Source organism: Hyperoodon ampullatus (genome assembly GCF_949752795.1).
Source record: "Hyperoodon ampullatus genome assembly, chromosome: 6".
Classification (NCBI taxonomy): Eukaryota; Metazoa; Chordata; class Mammalia; order Artiodactyla; family Ziphiidae; genus Hyperoodon; species Hyperoodon ampullatus.
The window spans coordinates 58,419,250-58,444,432 of NC_136919.1; the positions used below are offsets into that span (position 1 = coordinate 58,419,250).

The following is a 25,183-nucleotide window of genomic DNA, read 5'->3' on the forward strand; positions in this document are numbered from 1 at the left end:
ACAATAAATCCTGTTGCTTATCTATGTTATGTATTAAAGTAGTTTGTTAATCTCATACTCCTTTGTCCCTTCCCCCGCTTCCTTCTCCCCTTTGGTAACTGTAAGTTTGCTTTCTGTGTCTGTGAGTCTGTTTCTGTTTCGTATATAAATTCATTTGTATTATTTTTTAGATTTCATATATAAGTGATATAGTATTTGTCTTTCTCTGTCTGACTTATTTCACTAAGCATAATATTCTCTAGGTCCATCCATGTTGCTGCAAATGGCAATATTTCATTCTTGTATGGCTGAGAAATATCCATTGTGTGTGTATGTGTGTATATATATGCCACATCTTCTTAAGCCAGTAATCTGTTGATGGCACTTGCGTTGCTTCCATGTCTTGACTATTGTAAATAGTGCTGCCATGAACATTGGAGTGCATGTGATTTTTCAAATTAGAGTTTTCGCTTTTTCCGCCCATATACCCAGGAGTGGAATTGCTGGATCATATGGTAGTTATATTTTTAGATTTTTAAGGAACCTCCATACTGTTCTCCATAGTGGCTGCACCAGTTTACATTCCCCCCAACAGTGCAGGAGGGTTCCCTTTTCTCCACATCCTCTCCAGCATTTATTATTTGTAGAATTTTTAATGAGAGCCGTTCTAACAAGTGTGAGGTTGATACCTCATTGTGGTTTTGATTTGCATTTCTCTAATAATTAGTGATGTTGAGCATCTTTTCATGTGCCTGTTGGCTATCTGTATGTCTTCTTTGGAGAAATGTCTATTTAGATCTTCTGCCCGTTTTTTTAAAAAATATTTTATTTATTTATTTGATTGCACCGGGTCTTAGTCGCGGCAGGCAGGCTGCTTACTTGCAGCTCACCGGCTCCTTAGTTGTGGCACGTGTGCTCCTTAGTTGTGGCTGGCGGGGTCCTTAGTTGCAGCTGGTGGGCTCCTTAGTTAGCGCTTGCGGGCTCCTTAGTTGTGGCATGTGAACTTTTAGTTGCGGCATGCATTGATTGGGTTTGTTTTTGCGATATTGATATGTATGAGCTGTTTGTATATTTTGGGTATTAACCCCTTGGCCTTGACCGTTCATTCTACATTTGCAGAGGTAACCACTATCCTAAATCTTAAGTTTATTCTGATGTATGTTTATAAAAATAATTTTACTTTGGATCTAACCATATGTGTACTGTTCTGCTGTTCTTAAGTTTATAAATAAAATTTCTCTTACCCCCCAACATGTTCTTAGTAAAATTTTTTTTTTTTTTTTTTTTTTTGTGGTATGTGGGCCTCTCACTGCTGTGGCCTCTCCCGTTGTGGAGCACAGGCTCCAGATGCGCAGGCTCAGCGGCCATGGCTCACAGGCCCAGCCGCTCCGCAGCATGTGGGATCTTCCCGAACCGGGGCACGAACCCATGTCCCCTGCATCGGCAGGCAGACTCTCAACCACTGTGCCACCAGGGAAGCCCTGTAAATGTTTGTTTTTGAACCAGGATCCAAGGAGGGTTCACTCATTGTATATGGTTGTTTTGTCCTCTTACTGACTTTTATTCTAGGATAATGCCCTACCCCTTAAGAAAAAGAAATGACATTGATAGAAATTCTTTTTAACAATTATTGTGTGTGATTTACCAGTTCATTTACTGATTTTTTGGGCCAATATTACTTTTGTTCTATTCCTTCCTTTTGAGAGGTATATCTCGAAGTATATCTTTCACTTCTTTTAGTGACAGACCCTGAATAGTAAGATTTCTTAGTCTTTCTTTGAAAATGTCTTTATTTTTACTTATGAATGATAGTTTGGATTCAAGATCAACACTTATTTTTCCTTGGGACTTTAATAATATGATCTCATTGCTTTCTGCCTTCTTTTGTTTTTGAAACATTTGCTCTTGGTCTAATTGTCGTTCATTTGTAGGTAATTTTTGATCTCTGGTTGCTTTTAAGACTTATTTATTTTTGTATTATGCAGGTTCATTGAGCTGTGTCTAAATGTAGATTTGTTTTTATTTAGTCTGTTTGGAACTTGTGTGTGCTTATTCAGTGTGAAGGCTCGTATCTTTCTTCAATTCTGGAAACTTATTCACTAATATCTCTTGTACTATTACCCCCCTCTCTCATTCTTTTGGTCCTTTTCTTTTATACCTCATATTATTGGGACTTCTAATTCTGTCCCCCATGTCTCATAACTTCTCATTCATATTTATAACCTCTTTGTAACTCTGGACCTGCATTCTGGGTATTTTCTTTGTATCTCTATGGTTCACTAATTATCTCTTTATTTATGTTTAATCTCCTTTTTGACCTGTCCACTTTAGTATTTAGTTTTCATGAATGTATTTTTTATTTGCTTCTTTTTTCAAAACTGCCCATTCTTTTTCGTGGTGTCATCTTCTTTCATTATGGCCCCTGTTGTTTCTTTTTTGTTGATCATTTTAAATATACTGATTTTTATCTTTATCAATTTTCCCAGTATCTCTTCATTTCAGGTACTTCTCCTGTATGCTCTGCCTGCTGATGTTCTATTGAAATATTAATATTAAAATATTTGAATGAAATCTCAACTTCATTGGGTCCCCCACCTCTGGAGGAGTCCTGTGGGCCCAGGATTGCAGAAGGGTCTCTATAGAGTGGCCAGGAGTCCCAGGGATTTCTTTTGAACTAGACCAGTTAATGTCTTTGGTTTGGGATTCCTAAAACAAGTAGCCAGTATAATTATGGATTTCACACCTCCTTTTGAGTAGGCTAGGTTTTAGATATCTTTCCTTCCTTTCTTCTATACTTTTTTTTCACCAAGGAGTCCAGGTAGACAGCAGGCTTTCCCTGTCCAGTTGGCAGAATTTTTATAATCCCTTTTCAGAGGCAGAGCAGTCTTTGCAGTGTCTTGTCTTATGGTGGCCTCTCAGATCCCAGCCTGAGAGGCCTGAGATGATGTTTCTTGTTACCATGTAGGCATTTAAATCTCCTGTGTTCAGCCCCTGGAGCTTGCCTCACTGAGCCCTTGTTTCTCAGTTTAAGTTTACCCTGCTTGTTGTGCTTTCCATCTTTGGTTCTGTCATGTGATGATTTTTATTCTTCTGGCCTTTCCTTTTTTCTTACATTTTATTTAGTAGTTGTAGTGTCTTTACAGTAGGAGTCAGTGTCTGCTTTAGTTTCGTTTGCTTTGTAGTGGTGAGTTTAGTTTGTTTTAACCTCCTAAATGCACTATTTATGACTGTGCCCTCCTTTGCTATCTTTGCATCTTAAGTTTAGTTTTCATCATTTCTTGCATGTGATTGTGTTCTAACTAGCTACTCTGCCTCCAGTAGTCTATCTGTTCTATATTCCAAATGGCTATCAGTGATCTTCCTGTAATGTAAATATGATCCTTTTCATCTCTTGGTGTAATACCCACCAGTGGCTTTCTATCACCTATCACCTTTGGGAAAGAGAAAAAGGCTCTAGATGCTTTTTCACTTAGTAGCTTTTACCTTACAGACTTTCTTTCATACCAGAACAAATGTGCATGAACTCTGCCTACCACCACCAGATGGTGTTTAAAGTTGTGCATCATCATTTTTATTTTTTAAAAATCTTTAAATTTAAAACATTTAAAAATTAAAGTATAGTTGATTTACAATGTTTCAGGTGTACAGCAAAGTGATTCAGTGATCTGAAATGGAACATATATATATATGTATACACACATATATATATTCTTTTTCAATTCTTTAACATTATAGGTTATAACAAGATGTTGACTATATCATCATCATTTTAGTTAATGGTTGTCTACTAAGTTTGTGGTATAGTTGTATTTGTGCTTACTTTTGGAATGTTTTATAAATAACAGTAACTCCATCATAATTAGTAGGTTCAAAAGCATAGGGTATTGAGAATGTTATGAGGTGGCATTATGATGAATTAAAAGGAAAACTTTACATAGTATACACATTGGCTTCTTATACAGTAACACTTTGGACACATGTATAAATAGTGTTTCAGAAGCTAACATGTTGAAAAAAGAGGAGCTCCTGGAATATCAAATCCTTTGAAATACAGCCATGGCTTTTGTCATCAGTTTCATTGCCTATCATGCTTCCACTAGATATACCTTATGCTGTGGCACACAAAACATGCAACTTATTCTCTTAGTACTTTCATGGCTTCTTCATGTGTCCCACTCTGGGCCGGGTGCCTTTTTGCCTCCTTGCATTCTGTGCATACTTGTGTCAATACTGTAGCAGTATACCATAATTCTGTATGTACTTGTTCATAGTATTTCCTGTACTGACTCCTTGAAGACAGGTCTCCATTTTAAATTTCTTTTTCCCATTGTTAGTGCAGTAATGACACATAGTTATTAAATGATATGTTGAAGAGTAAATACACAGGTTGACTGATGGTCATAGATGCTGGGCTAAAATATGCTAAGTACTATAACTTTTTGGCTGGTTTATGTGGTAATTGCATTATCTGTGTACTTAAACATGAAGCATGGCTATATAATACTTGAGAATTATGGATTGTCCCTTTTTGGGAAACTTTGTGTGAGCTGTCTTTCTAGAAAAGCCTATTGTACATATTCTCCATCACTGTCATGCATACTACTTTATACTTAATAATTGAATAATTGTCTTTTCCTATTAACATTTATTTTATTTTTCTGTTTTCTTCTGTTTAGAAGTTGTAGAACTTCAAGAGATCTCTGAATATTAGAATGTACAAACATAATTAAAGAGTAATTAATTTTTCTATTCCTTCAGATACACATAAGCAACATATCCAGGAAAATGATTGCAGAAGGGCAGGTGATATACTGGAAACTAAATGTGATCTAGCCAACAGGTAAAAGAAATTTGATTTTCATATTGATTTTTTTTCTCTTAATTAATTTTAGTCCCATCTTCAGCCAGCTTTCAAGCTTCTCCACTGTGAGATAGCTCATAACTTTCTTCTCTTAACCAGACAGTGTTTTTCTACTGCAGATGCACGTTTTCAGGAAAGATTCAACATTTCTGATGCAAGGGCATTTTTTTCCTCTATTCTTATCTAAATGTTGGGACTCATGGGGATTATGTAATTTTTGAAGAAAAAGACATATGTGAAAATTATCTAATGCAAGTTTGGGAATTTTTGCCTTTTTGTGTCTGAACGTCTTTGAAATCACTTGTGGCTGTTGACTAAATCCAAGAGTTTAGGGACTTCTGAGATGATCTAGTTGGTAGTCTAGTTGGTAGTTTTCAGTCTGTGTTCTGCAGCGCCCTCTGTTGCTGTGGATGAATCAGATTTAACCTGTGACTGTTCCAGCCTTTCCCACTTCAACCTAAGCAGCCTACTCTTTTATCTGTACTATATATAGGGGCTTTATATGCCATTTGATAAAAAGAGTTCTGTACTTAAAAAAATTTTTTTTGGGAAGACTTCTGATTCAATCTAATTCCAAAATTTAGCATATGAAAAAACTGAACCTAGCTAGTTTGTTGTAACTAGGAGTATTCTTTATTTATTGTCTTTTTTCCTCTTTTATCCTATTTATCCCTTAAATAAACTGATGCCAGATTATAAAAGCAGAAATCTCTAAACTAAATGTGAATGTGTTTGTCCCTTATTGAAACTAAACATTATTAAGTAGCAGTCAAACACAGATATGCTAAATAGATTCCTTTATTATTTTGCTTTTTCTGATTAACCTTTGATTTAAATAGTTGATTTTCATTCAGCTTCCCCATGTTAATGAGGCACAGATATGGAAACAAAATATTTAGGATAATTCTAAAAGAAAAATCTAAATTTTAAGTGACTTGAGGCTCCCTTCATTCTGTATACTCTTAATAAGTTATTAAGTTGAAATACCATAACTATTGTCAAAACTTAAATGTGAAATTATGCTATTGGCAGTGTCCTCTGCAAATTTTCTGGTTCATAGGAGGTCAGGACTACTTGTGGGAGAATTTTATTTTTGTTCTTAGATCTGGGTGTGATGTTGATTTTCTGAGTACCTAAAGAAATAGAATGAAATCTGCAGTGAAGACCTTGTAAAGTGAAATTATAAAGTTATTGGGCTTGCTAATTTTACCCCCTTATCACAATTGTTCTTAAAGCATGCCTCTTAGAGGGAAATAGTTGGTGCTTCCCGATCTCAGTTATGTTTTTGGTCTGTCTTTCCTTGAGAGAGCAGATTAAATATTTTGATTTAAGGTCTCTTGCTGGACTAAAGATTGATGGAGTTAGTAGATTAATTTACAAATCTGATTTTATTTATGAACTCCATTCAACCTCAAGATTCTTTCTTGAAGTAGAATTTTGTACTAAGATGTACTATAAGAATTCTACAGGAGCCAGATGCTCAGCCCCTAAGAATTTAATTCAGATAGAATTCTCTTAATATAGGAAAAAGTTGTATTAAATAATTTGTTTGTTTGTTTGTTTGTTTTTGCGGTACGCGGGCCTCTCACTGCTGTGGCCTCTCCCGTTGTGGAGCACAGACTCCGTATGCGCAGGCTTAGCAGCCATGGCTCATGGGCCCAGCCACTCCACGGCATGTGGGATCCTCCCAGACCGGGGCACGAACCCGTGTCCCCTGCATCGGCAGGCGTACTCTCAACCACTGCGCCACCAGGGAAGCCCCTGTATTAAATAATTTTGACTTCCACATTTATCCTTTTCTAAGCTCTTGGATCTTTTAACTATCTTTTCATGCTTTATTTTACTTATAGGTTGGGATATTGAAAGGAGGTAGAGGAAGGCTTTTGGTGATGAGGGATAAATGCTTAATGGGAAATGAAAGATTATTACTGCCTAATAGGAGAACAGAAGAGAGGTAAAGAGTTGAGTTACTGGGATATGGAAGTAAACATGTTGCTCAGAATTCTTTACTATAAAAGGTATTTTGTAATAAAATGTTTCATGTGTAATGTGGATAGACTGCACTTAAAGAAATACCCTTTTTTTGGCATGTAGTTCAGCTGTTATACTAAATATTTTATTTGTAGTGGCATCATCTTACATCAATATCAGTGTAGTTAATTGGGAAATTCATATGTGGATATGGTTAATATAATTATGTAGTTAAAAAGCATGAGATGAATTTAGTTTTTAGCTCTAAGTGTGTTGTTTGCCCTTTCACATGTGGTTTTCATTCACAAGTACTAAAATATAAGTAGTCTTCTCCAACGATCTCCTGGCTTGGTTTTGATCAGGGTGAGCTCATGGAGGCTGCACCATACTTACAATCAGATTCAGTGGTTGATGATGCCTTTGCTGTACACTATGGGTACTACCTTTCTTTGCAGTGGTTTCTGGAAAGGAGGGTTCCATGATATTTCTAGTGGTGGTGATGCAGTTCTTCTAGACCTTTAACCTCTACAGTTTCTCCTTTACTACATTTCAGAGATAGGGCAGTATGATCTTGCATGCATTCCAAACAAACATCCTTAGTCTTAGAAATTGAATTCTAATCTCATTTTATTATTTCCTTTCTCTTTTTATTATTTCTCTGTTAACTGTAGACATATTATAACAATAACAACAAATGAAAATAAAAAATAATTAGCTACAATTTCGAATTTCCAATAAATCACTTGTCAGATTCTTTCCCAAGTTCTTTTTTTTTTTTTTTGCTGTATGTGGGCCTCTCACTGTTGTGGCCTCTCCCGTTGTGGAGCACAGGCTCCGGACACACAGGCCCAGCGGCCATGGCTCACGAGCCCAGCCACTCCGCGGCATGTGGGATCCTCCCGGACCGGGGCACGAACCCGTGTCCCCTGCATCGGCAGGCGGACTCTCAACCACTGCACCACCAGGGAAGCCCTCCCAAGTTCTTTTTTAGACTTTATTTCCAATTCCAAAGTCTTGTATTCTAAAATACAAAAATTTCTCAACATAGCATAAATGCAGTTTTTTTAGTGTGTGTGTATATTTACTTAACATTATATTACCACTTAAAATAGCTTTTTAACATTTCATTTATTTTTAGACTTTAGGTTTTCCTCAAAATTTTTGCTGCTATAAAAAGCATGTCTTTTTTCTTTTGGTAGTGCTTTTAGGGTTAATTTCCACAGTGGGATCAATACCCTTTTTATCTGGATTTCATGGGCCTCAGTTTTGGCCTGGCAAGTGGGTAGAGAGTATGGACTGAGCCAGGGCTGCTTTGAAGTTGACTTGAATTGAGATATTAACAAGGCTAATAGCATGTTGCCAATTCAGAAATGAGAGAGAGGAGGTATAGAATGTGGTTCCATTTTTCTCTATTATGAGACTCTGCAAGAATGATTCAGACAGAAAAATTTGGTGGCATCTATAGAACCTCATCTTCAAGTGACATTTATTTATTGATCCATCGTGTGGCACTACCAAGCGCCAGGCACTGTGTTAGGACTTGGGAATAGCCTTTGGTAAGACATAGTCCTCATCCTCAAGGAGCTCACCAGTCTTTTGGTGGCATCTTAGTGGCATTGGTCCATATTTTGCTGACCCTGCTTCAGAGGGCTTTCTGATCATTTTAACTTCAATTTTGGGGAAGAATGTGGATAAAATCACACTAGATAGTAATCATTAATCTTTTGCGTTAGATATCTAGATTATATCCTGTCGAGGAGAAGTTGAAACTTGAGCAATTTCAGTGATTTTGAATTATGTTTGGAAGGTAGATTTCAAGAAGGGCACATTTGAAAAAGTTTGAAAGGCATATTTGCTATTATATAAAATATTTGCAAAGTTGTTAATTTTGTACTTTTCTGTCTATGAACAGAAAGAAAAACACTGGCATGCTTGATGTTGAAGGTGGTTTCTGTGGTAATCCTGCCTCCATTTTACCTAGAATAGAAAAGCTTTTGGTCAGTGAGCAGACCCAATCCATGATTGAATTTGAAGGTACTTTCAAGATGAAGATAAATAAAGTTATCATTACTTTGAAGGCTTAAAAAATTTAATAACTAATTTTGTAATTATAGTGAAAAGATGCATAAAGTTTTCATGTTTACCAAAAGGGGCAAGAGAATCTAAGAGATTAAGGAACACTATGTGTGGAATGCCACAAATTCAAATTGAATAACCTTATGACTTTACTGTAAGTGTAATGTATTTGCTATAGAAGATTCAGCATAAGAGAAATTGATTTTGGACCTGAAATATCAAAATAATCTTACAGTCTCTGCTACAGTGCTTCTGTGGTCTGAAGCCTGAGGACATTGTAATAATGTGATTCTAGTTAATTGAATTTGTTTCCTTATTTATTTTTATTTGTTTTATTTTTGGCTGCATTGGATCTTCGTTGCTGCGCATGGGCTTTCTCTAGTTGCGGCGAGCGGAGGCTACTCTTTGTTGCGGTGTGCGGGCTTATTGCGGCAGCTTCTCTTGCTGCAGAGCATGGGCTCTAGGCGCAGGGGCTTCAGTAGTTGTGGCACTCGGGCTCAGTAGTTGTGGCTCACAGGCTCTAGAGCGCAGGCTCAGTAGTTGTGGCGCACGGGCTTGGTTGCTCTGTGGCATGTGGGATCTTCCCGGACCAGGGATCAAACCCGTGTCCCCTGCATTGGCAGACGGATTCTTAACCACTGCGCCACCAGGGAAGTCTCTAACTGAATTTGTTTTTACCTTGTACTCAAGTTCTGATTGTTCATCAAGTCATCCAACCCTTGTAAAAAATGCTGTTGACTTAAAATACATAGTGGGTAACGAAAATGTTTGTAATTTGGGAGGCTGATACACAAATTGGGCTGAAGTACTGCTCTAATTGTCACTATACTTCCCTAGAATAATAAACTGCCTTTTGATGACCGGGACGAATTGAGTGAAATCGTAACGGACAGATACGGGGCAGACAGTTTCCTTAGAATATTCAAATACATCAAGTGAATGGAATTCTTTCTTACTCATAACTTGGATTTATTACTTTTTTTTCCTTTTAGCCCTGCTGCTTTCCTGTTGCAGCCCACTTCACCATCAGGTAGAAACAGTGTTACACTACTTGAAAAGGTATATTTTAAAACAATTTAAAATTAATTCTGACCATACTCACATATGATAAAATATTCTTTACTTTTGTTGATATCCCAGTTAAATTTCTATTTTCACATTTCCTAGTATGTGCACATTATGTAACATTCCTGTTTACACATTAGTTATTACTTCTAAATGGGAATACTGGAATTTTTAAACTGTGCCAGTGAACATTTAATTTTACAATAATGTTAACCTTTTATAGATTAACATTAATGAAGATCAGGTACAATTATTAACGTTTTAACATTACATGTTTGTCTTATTCAGGACACGAAGTTGACGACTCCTAGAGAGAAAAATGAAACAGTTTCTAAGAAAACACCAGAATTTGAAGTGGAAGACTCTTCATCATCAAATATTGCAAAGAGTAGTGCATTTGGAGGGTCTCTGCCAGCTAAAAAAAGTGATCCATTCCAAAAAGAGCAAGATCATCTGGTAGAAGAGGTTAGAAAAAGATTGTATTCAGTATACTGAAATGTCATTTTCTAAATGGTGTTGGGGTTATAAGTGAAGTACAGTTAATTACTGATTAGGTATAATTTGGGAAAGAGGTCACAGACAATAAAAACCATGGTTAAAGCAGAATTGGTCCTCCCCAAAAGTAGAAATAGATATAAAATAAACTTATTTAGTTAAGATTATATCCATGGTTTAGAACCCATGTCCCATTCTATAACTATCCAAAAGTACAAAAATAATACATGTATAATATGTTTGGAATTAACCATTACATAAATTGTTGGATAAATACACCCAATGATTATACTTATTAAAATACTCTGTGAATGTTATCTGTTGCTTAGCTGAGCTTCCTCTTTTTTTGAATTTTAGAACAAAGACTATACAATATATTATCACTGAGTGAAGGTTTTGTCCTTCTGCTTTTTAAATATTTCAAAAGTGAATAAATACATGATTGTTTATGATCTTGGTTTTCTTAACCAGCTCTGTTCCTTAATACTTTTCTCTGGCAAGTGACCACGTCATACGACTATTGCTGAGTATTACAGAACTCGGTTTATACAAATGAAATGGTCAGGCCATTCTTTTTTTTTTTTTGCGGTATGCGGGCCTCACACTGTTGTGGCCTCTCCCGTTGCGGAGCACAGGCTCCGGACGTGCAGGCTCAGCAACCATGGCTCACGGGCCCAGCCGCTCCGCGGCATGTGGGATCTTCCCAGACCGGGGCACGAACCCGTGTCCCCTGCATTGGCAGGCGGGCTCTCAACCACTGCGCCACCAGGGAAGCCCCAGGCCATTTTTTAATGTTATTTTTATTACATATTTCCCATTGTTTGAATTTGGATAAACAGCCAGAAAATAAATCAGCTGTTTTACATTCCTCAGAGACTGAAAGAAAAGTTTGGTTTAGTGCATATTGATTCAGGTATTGGAGTTCCCTCCTTTATCTTGATCCTGAAAAAATTAATAAATATTGTCCAAATAAGAGAGCTGGCTGTCAGTCATTTTTCTTGTTTGCAACTTGAGGAAGTTGGACCAGTTTCATGGTCTCTAAATATTTTTAAATCTCTAAAGGTCTGTTGTTTCTCTGTATTAGTTGATTGACTTTATACTAAAGAAAAGATGATTAGTCATTCTTTTTTTTCTTTCCTGATATGGGAGGAAAGACACATTTTCTGGTTAAAAGAATTTACAGTAGCAGTGGAATGAGATAGGATGGAAGAGGAGAGCCCTAAAATCTCATAAAACTCTGAAAGTAAAGTGAAATTAATTCTCTTTAATAGTGTTTATGACAAGGAATATTTAGTGTTAGAATTCTAAGAAGCCATCTATTTTCATGGAGGAGGATGAATTGGAGTCAGTTTGATTATGGTTGTAGGCAGTTTCTTTTTTCAGGATTTCAGGGTGCAGAGATTTTAATTTGCTTGTTTTTTGCTTTCTGGTTTTATTAAAATGTTAATACAGAGTGCTATTTTCATATTGTACACTTTCTTTTCTCTATTTTAGAAATGTATACCTATGTTTTCACTAATTTATGTCTGATGATGAGGTTTCTGGCAAAGAAGTTTGATGTCAGAATGTACTCTGTTTATTAGTAGAGGTGTTACCGTGTGGTGGATTATAATTAAGAAGAACCTGCATGCTTCAGAACCAGTCATTTTAGCAGATATGGAATTGTGAAGCTCAAAAGTGTGGCAGATAGTAGTTCAGATCACTGCAGTCAGAACTATATCTAAATCTTTCCAAATGTAAAGATTTCTATCTTTTCTCTCCTGTGTAACAGGATATCCATTTAAGATAAGGGAGGAAACGGGTTTGGGGTTTGATTTCACCTTAATAGGATTTTGTGCCTGGAGAGTCTATATGGAGTGTCTGGGAGCTACATTGTTGAGTTTATTTTTGTGCTTATTGTTCTTATCAGGGCCTTTGTTGCATTCTACCAGTGGGCTTGGTAATTTTTGCTTTACTTTTTCTTTTCTGTTTTAGGTTGCAAGGGCAGTTTTATCTGATTCACCACAGCCTTCTAAAGGAAAAGAAGTAATATTAGAGGAACTAATTGACTCTCTAGTTTCCAACCCGTTCTTAACAAGGAATCAAATTCCCCGAACTCCAGAAAACTTGAGTAAGTTAATAATGTTTTTTGTCACTATTTTCTTTCTTAGACATTACTACTATTAGAACCATGGTCTGACAGATCTTTTGGAAACTCACTTTAAAACTTTTTTCTGTATCTTTCAATTTAGTGGCATTGGCTCTATTTGTTTTCATGTGGGGGACTTTTATTGAAATATCAACTGTGGGCACTGTCACTTATATGGCATTCCTTCAGCAGTATTATTTTGCCCTGGAACTATACAATTTTGTTTTCGTTGTTTTACTTGGCTTTTTCTTGGAAAATATTTTAGTTGATCACTTCAGAAATATCCTCCACATCTGATCTGTGATCAACATTTATAGAGTATGGAGGCTGTATTCTTCCAGTCAGCAACCAGCAGCATCAGCCAAAAACTCTGTACAGAGATCTTTCTTACCTCTCCCAAGCTAATCAGACTCCCCAGTACTTTCTTCTTACAACCTATATTGTGTGGGCAAAGTTCTGATATTCTTGTCCTCATGTAGGCACATCATCCTGGGTGAGTGATTAAATATAATTTCCATTATGCTACTAGAAATGACATATCCAAAGTTAAATGGATTCAGTTCAGGTTGAACCTAGCCACTGTATAGATTGGTGGTTGGCAAACTACATTTTGCAAACCAAATCAGGCCCACCCTATGTGTTTTTGTACATAAAGTTGCATTGAACACAACCTTGTTCATTTGTCAGCATATCGTTTATGGCTACTTTCACATTACAGTGACAGAGCTGAGTAGTGACCACAGATAAGATGGCCTGCTAAACCTGAAGTATTACTATCTGGCCCTTTATAGAAAAAGTGTGTGTGTGTGTGTGTGTGTGTGTGTGTATGCTGTATATATATAAGTGTGTGTGTGTGTGTGTGTGTGTATATATATATATATATATATATATATATATATATAAATAAGCATGCCAAACCCTGGCCTAGATGGGCAAGAAAATATCTTTTTTTCCATTTATTTATTTGTTTGTTTATTTATTTATAAATAACATCTTTATTGGAGTATAATTGCTTTACAATGGTGTGTTAGTTTCTGCTTTATAACAGAGTGAATCAGCTATACATATACATGTATCCCCATATCTCCTCCGTCTTGCGTCTCCCTCCCACCCTCCCTATCCCACCCCTCTAGGTGGTCACAAAGCACCCGAGCTGATCTCCCTGTGCTATGCGGCTGCTTCCCACTAGCTATCTGTTTTACATTTTATAGTATATATAAGTCTATGCCACTCTCTCACTTCGTCCCAGCTTACTCTTCCCCCTCCCTGTGTCCTCAAGTCCATTCTCTACATCTGCATCTTTATTCCTGTGCTAGGTTTTTTTTTTTTTTTTTTTTAGATTCCATATATATGTGTTAGCATATGGTATTTGATTTTCTCTTTCTGACTTACTTCGCTCTGTATGACAGACTCTGGGTCCATCCATCTCACTACAGATAACTCAATTTCATTTCTTTTTATGGCTGAGTAATATTCCATTGTATATATGTGCCACATCTTCTTTATGCATTCATCTGTCGATGGACGCTTAGGTTGCTTCCATGTCCTGGCTATTGTAAATAGAGCTGCAGTGAACATTGTGGTACATGACTCTTTTTGAATTATGGTTAAGAAAATACCTCTTTAATACATGTGATTTGTATGTGCTGTGTGAAAGTATATGCACATTTCAGGAACACCTTTCGTTTTTTGTGTGTGGTCAGTTGGAGATGGAATTCTTTGATGTTGTTGGGATTTGGTGTATTGTGGAGACTTGTCATCCAACTGGCATATCTATGAACATGTACTGAGTCAGCAGTTTTATCTTAAGCACTAGAAATGAAATGTTTAATTGCATGTTCTGTTTGGGAACTTATTAATAACTTGTGTTATTTCCCCCTTCATTTAATTAGTAAGTGAAATTAGGAGCTCATGGAGAAAAGCTGTTAAAATAGAAGATAACAGAAGTACAGAACCAATTCAAATGGATACTGAACATAGAGAAGTATTGCCAGAATCCTTACCTGTGGTGCATAATCAAAAAGAGCTTAACGTGGATAGTTTTTTCTCAGCAACCACTGTGTCCGATTCTAACCATTCTCCTTTGCCTGAAGAGAAAGTTGTTTCAGATTGCCTCAAGTGTGTGCTTCAGAAACCTGTGGTAACCAGTTGCATAGGTGAACCAACAACACAGAATCTGTCAGATTTGTTAAATAAGGACATAATTTGTAAGCAAGATTTGGAATGTACAGCTTTACAGGACAAGTTTTTAGAAACTAGCCAAATAGAGACATTCTCCCCTGCTGTAGGCAATAGGAGAGATGTGATAGGTAGCAGTGAAGAAGAGTATATTAAAACATCAGACCACTCGAAAGCTTCTTACAAAGATCTTTCCATGCATAAAAGTATGTTATGGAACTCTTTTCAGATATCAAGTGGAATTAGTTCCAGTTTTAAAGATAGTGATTTTGGCATATTATATGAAACTCTTCCAGAAGAAGTTGGTCACTTAAGTCTTAATAGCTCCAGTAGTACAGAGGCCAATTTTAAACTGGAACCAAATAGTTCTATGCACAGTGGCATTTTCCCAGAAGGTGCTGTGGGAGGAAGACAGAATACTCCAGAATCAGACTTTAATTTACAGGCTGCTTGCAGTGGATATGAGGCTCTGCAGAAATCTCTGCCCAAGCAAAGGGAAGAAATTTGTCTCTCTAATCCTGAAACACTTGAAAGACACAAACCAGAATTGAGCCTTACTTCCCAATACATGCAAACTGATGATATGCTTAACTTTTTGGGCACTCATGATTTGCACATTGACTGTACAAAACCATCTTCATGCATGTCCCTTGGTGAAAGAAAACGGTCTCTTTCACCACTAATTAAGTTTTCTCCAGTGGAACAAAGATTGAGGACCACAATACCATGTAGTCTTGGAGAACGTCTACCTAATTTAACAGGTAAGATTTAACTAGATAATGTGCATATTAACCTGCTGAAGTTTTCTCTCACCTTCTCCTAAAAATAGCATGCAGTGAATGTTACATGATCTTTATCGTTAATATGACAAAATATGCTCCTTATTCCTTCAACTAGGATGAGAAGAGTGAATCCACCATTTTTACGGGTACTTTCAGAATGTCTAGTGATTTTTTTCTTTCTTTTTTTTTTTTTTTGCGGTATGCGGGCCTCTCACTGGTTTGGCCTCTCCCGTTGTGGAGCGCAGGCTCCGGACGCGCAGGCTCAGCGGCCATGGCTCACGGGCCCAGCCGCTCTGCGGCATGTGGGATCCTCCCGGACCGGGGCACGAACCCGTGTCCCCTGCCTCGGCAGGCGGACTCTCAACCACTGCGCCACCAGGGAAGCCCCTCTAGTGATTTTTATATAGCTTACAATTGGTATGGGGCAGGGGTAGAAAACAAAACCAAAAACCTGAAACCTATTGCTTTTGTAATACAAACTACTGAAAGTAAACCTTGTCAAAATCTTTTTGGCTAATGGAAGGTGGTTCTAAAGTTGAGAAATGCTATGTTAAATATCATTATAATATAGTGGGACTTCGTGGTAGCACAGTGGTTGAGAATCTGCCTGCCAATGCAGGGGACACAGGTTCGTTCCCTGGTCCAGGAATATCCCACATGCCGCAGAGTAACTAAGCCCATGCACCACAACTACAGGGCCTGCGCTCTAGAGCCCACGAGCCACAGCTACTGAGCCCATGTGCCACAACTACTGAAGCCCATGCACCTAGAGCCTGTGCTCTGCAACAAGAGAAACCACTGCAGTGAGAAAGCCCACACATCGCAATAAGAGTAGCCCCTGCTCGACACAACTAGAGAAAGCCTGTGCGCAGCAACGAAGACCCCACACAGCCAAAAAATAAATAAATAAATAAATTTAAATAAATAAATAAATAAGATAATATAGTATCTGTGGTTTCGTTAGAAGTAATTTGATGGGGGTGCAGTGACAAAACAAGGTAGGTCATTGTATTACTTTCCTAGGGCTGCCGTAACGATGTACCACAAACTGGGTGGCTTAAGACAACAGAAATTTTTTGTCTCTGGAGAAAACAAGTTCTGGAGGCTAGGATTCAGAATCAAGCTGTTGGCATGGCTGTGTTCCCTCTGAAGCCACTAGAGCAGCGGTCCCCAACCTTTTTGGCACCGGGGACCAGTTTCGTGGAAGGCAATTTTTCCATGGTGGGGGGTGGGGAGGTTCAGGTGGTAATGCGAGGGATGGGGAGCGGCAGATGAAGCTTCGCTCGCTCGCCTGCCACTCACCTGCTGTGCGGCCTGGTTCCTAACAGGCTGCGGACTGGTAGTGGTCCACGGCCCGGGGGTTGGGGACCCCTGCACTAGAGGATGATCCTTCTTGACTCTTCTAGCTTCTCATAACCCCCAGGTGTTCTTTGGCTTGTGGCAGCATAACACATTTCTACCTCCATCTTCACATGGCATTCTCCCTTTGTGTTCTGTGTACCTTCTTATAAGGACATCAGTCCTATAGATTAAGGGCCCATCCTACTCCCATCTTACTTTTTTTTTTTCTTTATTTTTGGCTGAGTTGGGTCTTTGTTGCTGTGCGCGGGCTTTCTCTGGTTGCGGCGAGTGGGGGCTACTTTTGCGGTGCACGGTCTTCTCGTTGTGGTGGCTTCTCTTGTTGCAGAACACGGGCTCTATGCGTGTGGGCTTCAGTAGCTGTGGCTCGCGGGCTCTAGAGCGCAGGCTCAGTAGTTGTGGCGCATGGGCTTAGTTGCTCCGTGGCATGTGGGATGTTCCTGGACCAGGGCACGAACCCGTGTCCCCTGCATTGGCAGGCAGATTCTTAACCACTGTGCCACCAGGGAAGTCTGAGAATAATGGTAATTTTATTGCAGTTACATATTTGCATGTGAACTTTTTACTGAAATTTGCTACTACTTGGAATTTGTCCTATTTTTTCTTTATGTTTGCTTATCCTTTTCTCTTTTTGAAGTCAATTTTGCAGAAGAAGAAATCTTGAATAAGAGCCTTGATGCAAAAGAATCTCCATCCGACTTGAAAGATGAAGCAGTAGCCCAGTCAACTTAACTATGATGAACTTAAGTTGAAGCAATGTCACAGGATAAAAACATTTGTAATTTAAATACACATTGGAAGTGTAACTTTTTCAGGGTCTAAAAAAGTCCTAAATAATGCTTTTTAGCCTTCTCTACTGATTTTAAGTAAGGAGAGTGTGTTTGGATTTTCTCTCTCTGTATGGATATGGGGTTGAAATGTGAAGTATTTGGAAAGCAAACAAGTTATGAGAAGCCATTTTGGTTTCTTGCATAATCTTGTAAGCATGAAGTAAATGGCATAGTATTAGGTTAACTAATTCATTATGTTCTAATTTCAGTTAATTAACATAAGGATGAGTAGTTTTTAATGTGTTTTATTAAGTGGTTAACTTAATAGCCATTGGATATACTGATCTTTCTTTCTAGGGAAACAACTTTTATTGTTTCTTTTTACAACATTCTGGTACTAAACAAAAAAAGTGAGGAAAGTAATGCTTTGGGGTATATAATCAAAATGACAAAGTTTAAGTTTGGGAAAGCTCTAAAGAGGCTTAATGATTATTCAGGTAGGTTGATCCTGAAAAATGATATTTGATGGAATAAAGTGCATGTGATGATAGTGAAGACTGGAGCAGAATGAATTTAGAAAAAAGGAAAAAGGCGGAAAATGACTAGATACTTTTGAGGGACACTAACTATAAATCCATTCAGTGGGTTCTATAGCAGTTTTATATTTAGTCTAATTTAGACTTTGAGAATTTAACTCTAGTTTTTTATTTTAACAGAAAAAATGTAAATTAAAAAATTAGTCTGTTTTTTTTGGAGGGGCAGTGTTTTTGGGGAAGGGAGCTAATTTTTTTTTTAATTTTTAAATTAAAAAAAAATTTTTATTGGAGTATAATTGCTTTACAATGTTGTGTTAGTTTCTGCTGCACAGTGAAGTGAATCAGCTATACTCATACACACATCCCCTCCCTCTTGGACCTCCCCCCCCACCCCCCATCCCACCCAACTAGGCCATCACAGAGCACCAAGCTGAGCTCCCTGTGCTATACAGCAGGTTAAGGGAGCTAATTTTGATTGTTACTTTCCTCCTCAAAAACCATCAGTTCCCCACTGCCTACAGAATAGCTTCAGATTAACTTGAGAAAATTGAATTTGTAGTTAAATAACTTGTTCAGTGTTAAACAGCTAGGTCAGCGGTGAAGCTAGGATTTGACCTTATTTTCCTTCCTTAATATACCAACAAGACCTCCTAGAAGTAACTAAAAGGCCAGGATGTAGGATATGGCTGCAGGAGTGGACCTTCTGGACTCTAAATGGGAGTCAGATGTGAGGCCTCTTGTACAGTGTCCTGCCTCATGTAGTTAGACCCCCTGGCCAAGAAAAGGGCTTGTCTTTAGCATCCAAGTGAATACATGCCATTGCCCTCTGTGAACCAGGAGGTTAAGCACACACTGGAAGGGTAATAGCACCTACAGCACCCCTGTGTCTAGCCTCAACTCTTAAGCATCACAGCCTTGTCCAGTTTGCCAAGAAACTGGCAAGAAGAGGAGAAAAGCTGAAGAGTTCTGGAAGTGGATGGGCTGAATACTTCGTCTTTCTTCACTCATTTTGGCTTACTTTCTCTGTGTTGCTTGTTTGATCCAAGTTTGAAGGCCAGCCTTTTTTTGTGAGAAAAGACAGAAGAAAAGCACAAATAACAACCTTCTTTGCAGTGGAAAAGAAAGAGGAAGAGAAAAGCTTCTAAGGTGCCATATTCTTTTATTAGTTAACAGAACAAATAGGGGCTCTGTAACTGGGAAACTGTCCTCTAGTCTTAAGAAACCTAGTATTGGTAAATCCAAAATTAACATGCTAAGGAGAAGGTATTAGCATCTACAAAGGGCCAGAGCTATTCCTGGATACTTAATATATCATTTAATTCTTATACTTCTGTAAGATACTGATATTGTACCTATTTTACAGGTAATGATACCAAAGCTAGGGAGCTTAAATAAATGACTTGTCTAAGATGGACTTGAGGAATTACCTGGGATAATCTTTAAAAAAACATACTCTGTAGGTCTAAAGTGAGGATTAGAAATCGGCATTTTAAATAGCTTCCGTGGTAATTCTTAGGCTCAATAAAAAGCTTGAGAGCCACTGCTAGGGGATACAGATTCACATTTAGCCCTGGGGTATCTTAAGCTACGTGCACTATTACATTCTGCTTTAGAGGTCTTAGCTCTCTGATAAGGAAGCTGAAGTTCACCAATAAGTGTGGGCCCTGAATTAATGGGAATCACAAGACCAAAATATCTTTGGATATTAATAGATTTACAAAAACCACATGGTTGTTGAGTCACACCTGTGATTAGGCTGAGTTTTTGGCATTCTTCCCTGTCCTTTGTACGCCAGTAGTATAAACAAAAGTATATTAAATCTGTGACTTTCTCCTAAACCATTTTGATTATGACTCCTCTTCCTTATCCAATATTGCCTGCATTACCTGCCTTTTGACCTTAAGGGACTGCTTTGACCACATCACTTTGTTTAAAATTCCATTAATGGTTCATTGTTAATTCCAGAATTGAGTTCAAATTTAAAGGCATATAAGGTCTCCTCCATAGATTCCTCTTTTCCCCCTTCCACTATGATCCCCGCCCCAGCCTTTTTTTTAACTGAAATGCTTTGGTGGGCATGTGTCTTTAAAAATCTTAATGCACAGTTCTGAAGCTGGAATATCCTACCTTCACCTCCCAGCCTTTCAGAGTTATAGTTCGTCCTTTAGGGTTCAGAACAAATCTCACATTCACCTTGAAGTCTTAATCTCTTATCCATGGGACTGTCCCTTCTCTGAAATCTCCTATGGCTTATGTTAACTTTTATTCACTTAGTATTTTTCATTTATTGCTTTTATTGTATTTTTTCATGGTTGTATGTGATTTCTCCAGTTGTATTGATTAAATACATACAGACATATACTTACGTAGATATGTGTGTGGGGTGTGTCCACACATACATATACTCCAAGGGCCATAGATCATCCTTAGCAGATACTGAAGTATTGGAAATGTTTTCTTTGCCTCTGTCTGATGGAATTAAAGTAATGGTAAAGAGGGAGGGCTACTTTATTGCTGTAAGAGTACTTTGTCTCATTACATTCACAGCAGAATGTATCTTGTTTTATTCACTATTCATAAGATGGTGTGTAAGCTGACTTCTCTGTCAGTTTGAAACTTTAGATAATGCCCCTATGTCCTAATTGTTTTAAATGTTTAAAGACAACAAGCATATAATGTTGCTTAACATGAAAAATGTTATCAAGTGGAATAAAGACTATTTGTTGTTAAAGAAAATCAATTTGGGGGAATTTAATTGAAAACAAAAATACAAGTATTTTGAAACCATTCTTTACCATGTGTTTCTTAACCATGATCTATGGAGTCAATTTTATTTAAATTCTTCAGACCTGTATAAAAGGAAACCCTGTTTTTCCCCTACTCTGAGTATACTAAAATTAAAGAAGATAGGTTTAAGGACATTTTCCTTAATGTAAAGAAAGTATTTGCTAAAGTAAAGTTCTCTTTCACGTTAAGTTGCAGATACATAGTTGATATACCTTTTGCCGTATGCACTGTGAATGTTAAATCCACATGCTGAATTTAAAATATTTGTGAGTCCTCCATGGGACTATCTGTAAATGTTTTACATACTGGTCTTGAAGAAATGTTCAGTATTATACCATCTAGCTCTAGATTTATTAAATGTATTTTAAAATGATTTTTAAAAGTACATATATACCCTCAGAGTTCATTTGGAGTCTATGCTAGCTTATTGCCAAAGGCCCTTATTAGACTAGTTTAATAACATATCTGAACAGCTTCTTGCTCTTCATGGGTAGGATCTTGTCATCCACAGGTGCTGCTATAAAGGATTTAATAAATGTTAAATAACTTTATAAAGGTTTGGAAATTCCCTATCACTTATATTTAATGTCTGTAAATAGAGATGCCTCATTTGTAAAATGAGGTGAGAGGAGTTGATCAGAGGTGTTTTGGCTCTAAGATACTTAGATTTCATTTAAAACAATCTATGAGGTGGCTGAAATAGGGCACTTAGGTCTGTTTTTTGATTTCACTATACCACACTGCCAGTTCAAAATAGGAACCTTAGAATTCTTCCCCAAAAGTATGTAATCTAAGAATCTGATTCAAAATTATCCAATTTCCAGACAAATACAGATGGGAAAGTGATCTTGCCCAAAGCAAAACACTATTTGAGAGAAGTCATTTAACTTCCTGGCTTCAGTTTACTCAATCTATAAAATTGGGGAATTTATATGAAGGAATAATGTACAGCTAAAAAGCTAGGATTTTTATGAACTTTTCTGTCAGTGGAGTTAGTAGTGGCATGTAACGGTTAGGAGATGGGGAGGATCTGCAACTACACTGCCTAGGTTCAGCTGTATAACCTTGTAATAAGGTCATACCAGTTTTCTCATCTATTAACAGATAAAAGTAATCTACCTCACAGGTTGTGAGGATTAAGTAAGAAAACGCACATCAAGTATTTAAGAATACCTGGGATTTAGTAAGGGCTTAAATACTTAGCTAGGCTTCACATCCAGTAATTTGGGAGTGGGGAGGAAGAATGGCTCAGTGGGTGGTATTGACAGCTGACACATTACTGAGTATGTGCCAGGTACCATTCTAAATGTTTTCCATGTTGTTTTAATTTAATCTTAATCCAGTGAAGTAGTGCTATCCTTATCCATATTTTACAAATGAGGAAACAAGCACAGTAAAATTAAGTACCTTGCCCAGTTCACAGAGCCAGTAAGTGAAGGGACTAGGATACTAACTCAGCTCAGGTGGTCTAGCTCCAGAGACCGTTCTCTTAACCACACTGCTACAGTTGCTATGAAACATCGTTAAGATGATGGGAGCCAAGATTACAAAATCAAACTTACCAGTTAAGCAATACTTGTGGGCAGTCAGAATCTATAGCTTTAATATTAACCACCTTCAAATTATTTCAAATAAGACCATATTTTAAATTGCTAACAGCAAATGTTTATTCATGGTTGAAGCCAAAAAGAATTTATAAATGCATTTGCTGATAAAATAACATTCCACCTTTGCAACCTTGTAAGGAATACAGGAAGATATTGTAAAGGCTTTGACGTGTGTATCTATTATAACCAGGTAATCGGAACACACATACACACATACACCACCACCTACTTTAGTGTTAACACCATACCAACTTTTCAGAAAGGCCATCTTGAAGCTCTACTGGATAGCTGAGTAAATAGCGTCCAAGGCTTGAAGACTGGGGACAAGGGAAGAAAGGGATGGAAGAAGTAAGCAGCACACATTTCAAAGCCCACTTTTAAGCACACGACATTATGAATATTAAAAGAAAAAGGGGGAAGGCAATTCAGCATTTTCAGAGAGCGCATTTTGGCAACATTCAACGCATAAGAAGGCTGTGCTTGGGACCATCCACTCTCTCCAGCTTCTCAAAGTGTTTCCTGGCATTGCGAATGTTGATCAGAGTAGCTGCAGAAGGGATCGACGGATCTGACATAACCACCATCACGTACGTGTTTGACGTGAAGATGTCGATGAACGCAGCGAAGTTAGAATTCCTAACTTCCATGCTCTGGAAAGAAGCGGCCAATTTACTGCAGCTCAGCTTGAACTGCTTAATAATGTTGCTGATCTTCTCGAATCGGTGGACGTCACGCTGCTCTTTGCACTGGTAATGGGAAATGACCAAGAACGTCGCCCTCTCGAATAGCAGAACTTCATCGGCCTCAATAATCTGGGCAAAATTCCTGAGGTTCATCTCCAGCTGCTGAACATTGGGAATCAGCTGATAGACAATACTGGACCAGGCTTTGTAGAGCGTTTCATCCCAGATGGATGTTCGAAAACAGGCACACTCCAGCGGACGAGACAAACGCCTCAGGTCTTCCTCTCGCTCTTTAAAAATCAGGTCACGCTGATCCTCCTGAACCAGATCCATTTTGTGCACCAGGCAGAAGATTTTGGCATCAGGAGAGTTCTGGAGGATGGCTTCCAGACACGACTGGTAATAATGCATGTCCTTTTCCAGTTCGCGGCTCTCCACGTCGAACACGTAAATCAGAACCTCGACATTACGGAAGATGTTGTCTCGCTGGCTGGTGAAGTAATTTTCCATGAAGGTGTCCTGACCGCCACAGTCCCACAGATTCAGCACCAGGTTGCCCAGAAATCGGACGTGGGAGTGCTCCACATCAATGGTGGCACCCAGGCGCCGGGTGTCGCGAGCGATGTAATTGGCAAAGATAATGGACCTCATGCTGGTCTTCCCCGACCCGCTCTTCCCCATCAACAGCACCTTTTTCTTCATGGCTGTATTTGGCATCACCCGCCGGAGCTGCCGCGGACTGGGCCTCAGGGCGCGGCCTAACTGCAGCGCGGTCGGAGGGAGGGAGGGGCCGGGGCTTGCTGGGGCTCCAACGGCCGGGCCGTGCAGCTGTGCAGCCGGAGAAGCCGAAGGTACGAGCTCGGGGCTGGGAAGGCGGCGACCGGTGAGCTCTTTCTCGGGGGAGAGCGCTGTAGGGCAAACGGCTGCAGCCGCTACAGAGAAATGCTCGCCTTCCGGAGAGAAGAGTCTCTGCCTCTCCGCTGCCACCCACTTCCGGCGGCGATCTCGCGAGAACCCGCGCTCTCGGCCGTCGCTGCACAACGAGCTTTGATAAACGGCTCTTTTAGCGAAACGCAGCGGGGCCCACCCGAAAGAGAAAATGGAAGGTGAACCCAGGACTCTGGTGTTCTGGTCCCCTATTTAAACGGGGCCTACGGTTGCAAATTGTACGTGTGTTGGCAGTTGGGAGAATGCTGCCATCTCGTGGCCGAAAAAACACCAGCACACCACTACGCGCTTTAAGAGCGCGGTGTGCTGTTGCGTGGTTTTAGGCCTGAGCAGCAGACAGGGAAAAGCCGAAGAAGGCTTAACTTCTCCGCCCAGTTAGGCCTCCTCAGATTCCCTGGTTTACTCAGTACAAGGACAGGGGAGATAAAAACTGTACAGATGTTCAGAAGTAAGTGATTGCCCATTGCTACACAGCTGAATGGTAGTGAATCCCTCCCGGGAGATATCCTAACTCCCAGTTAGTGCTTTTTCCACTTGGAAGCAAGTTCCTTTCTTACACCTGCTTTCTCGGTAGTCTCAGACTTTGGGATTTATAATCAGAATTCCAAAGCTTGAGGAAACTCTAATATAGAACATTGCTTACTACTCACAATAACACTATGAATAAATAACCTCATTTTCAAGTCAGTAAATCGAAGCTTACAGGGGTTAGGTAACTCTACCAAGTTACACGTCTATTACATAATGAAATGCAATTTATTTTTAAAATATAAATTGTATATATTTAAGGTGTCCATCATGATTTGATATACACAGTGAAATGATTACGGTCAAGCTAACCTATCTTGTATAGTTACCATTTTTGTGTGTGTATGTGGTGAGAGCACATGAAATCTACTCTCTTAGTAAATTTCCAGTATTCAATACAGTGTTAACTATAGTCATCACGTTGTAGGTT

The 25,183-nt window shown here is 38.6% G+C and overlaps 2 protein-coding genes across 2 annotated transcripts in view; one reads left to right on the plus strand and one right to left on the minus strand.

Moving 5' to 3' along the window:
• HAUS6 (HAUS augmin like complex subunit 6) overlaps positions 1–17,626 on the plus strand; it is a gene marked incomplete at both ends in the record, with an annotated part of 43,858 nt that extends 26,232 nt beyond the window's left edge. The window contains 6 exons of the mRNA XM_079706981.1: positions 4,738–4,819; positions 9,880–9,946; positions 10,241–10,417; positions 12,422–12,557; positions 14,468–15,514; positions 17,532–17,626. Coding sequence (XP_079563107.1) covers positions 4,738–4,819; positions 9,880–9,946; positions 10,241–10,417; positions 12,422–12,557; positions 14,468–15,514; positions 17,532–17,626 — 1,604 coding nt within the window. The remainder of the gene's footprint in view (positions 1–4,737; positions 4,820–9,879; positions 9,947–10,240; positions 10,418–12,421; positions 12,558–14,467; positions 15,515–17,531) is intronic.
• Positions 17,627–22,670: 5,044 nt separating this feature from the next.
• RRAGA (Ras related GTP binding A) lies at positions 22,671–23,994 on the minus strand (the record flags this gene model as incomplete). The annotated part of the gene is made up of 1 exon (XM_079706043.1): positions 22,671–23,994. One exon carries the CDS (start codon positions 23,992–23,994, stop codon positions 23,053–23,055), a length of 942 nt encoding a protein of 313 aa, XP_079562169.1. The 3' UTR covers positions 22,671–23,052.
• Positions 23,995–25,183: the final 1,189 nt, after the last annotated feature.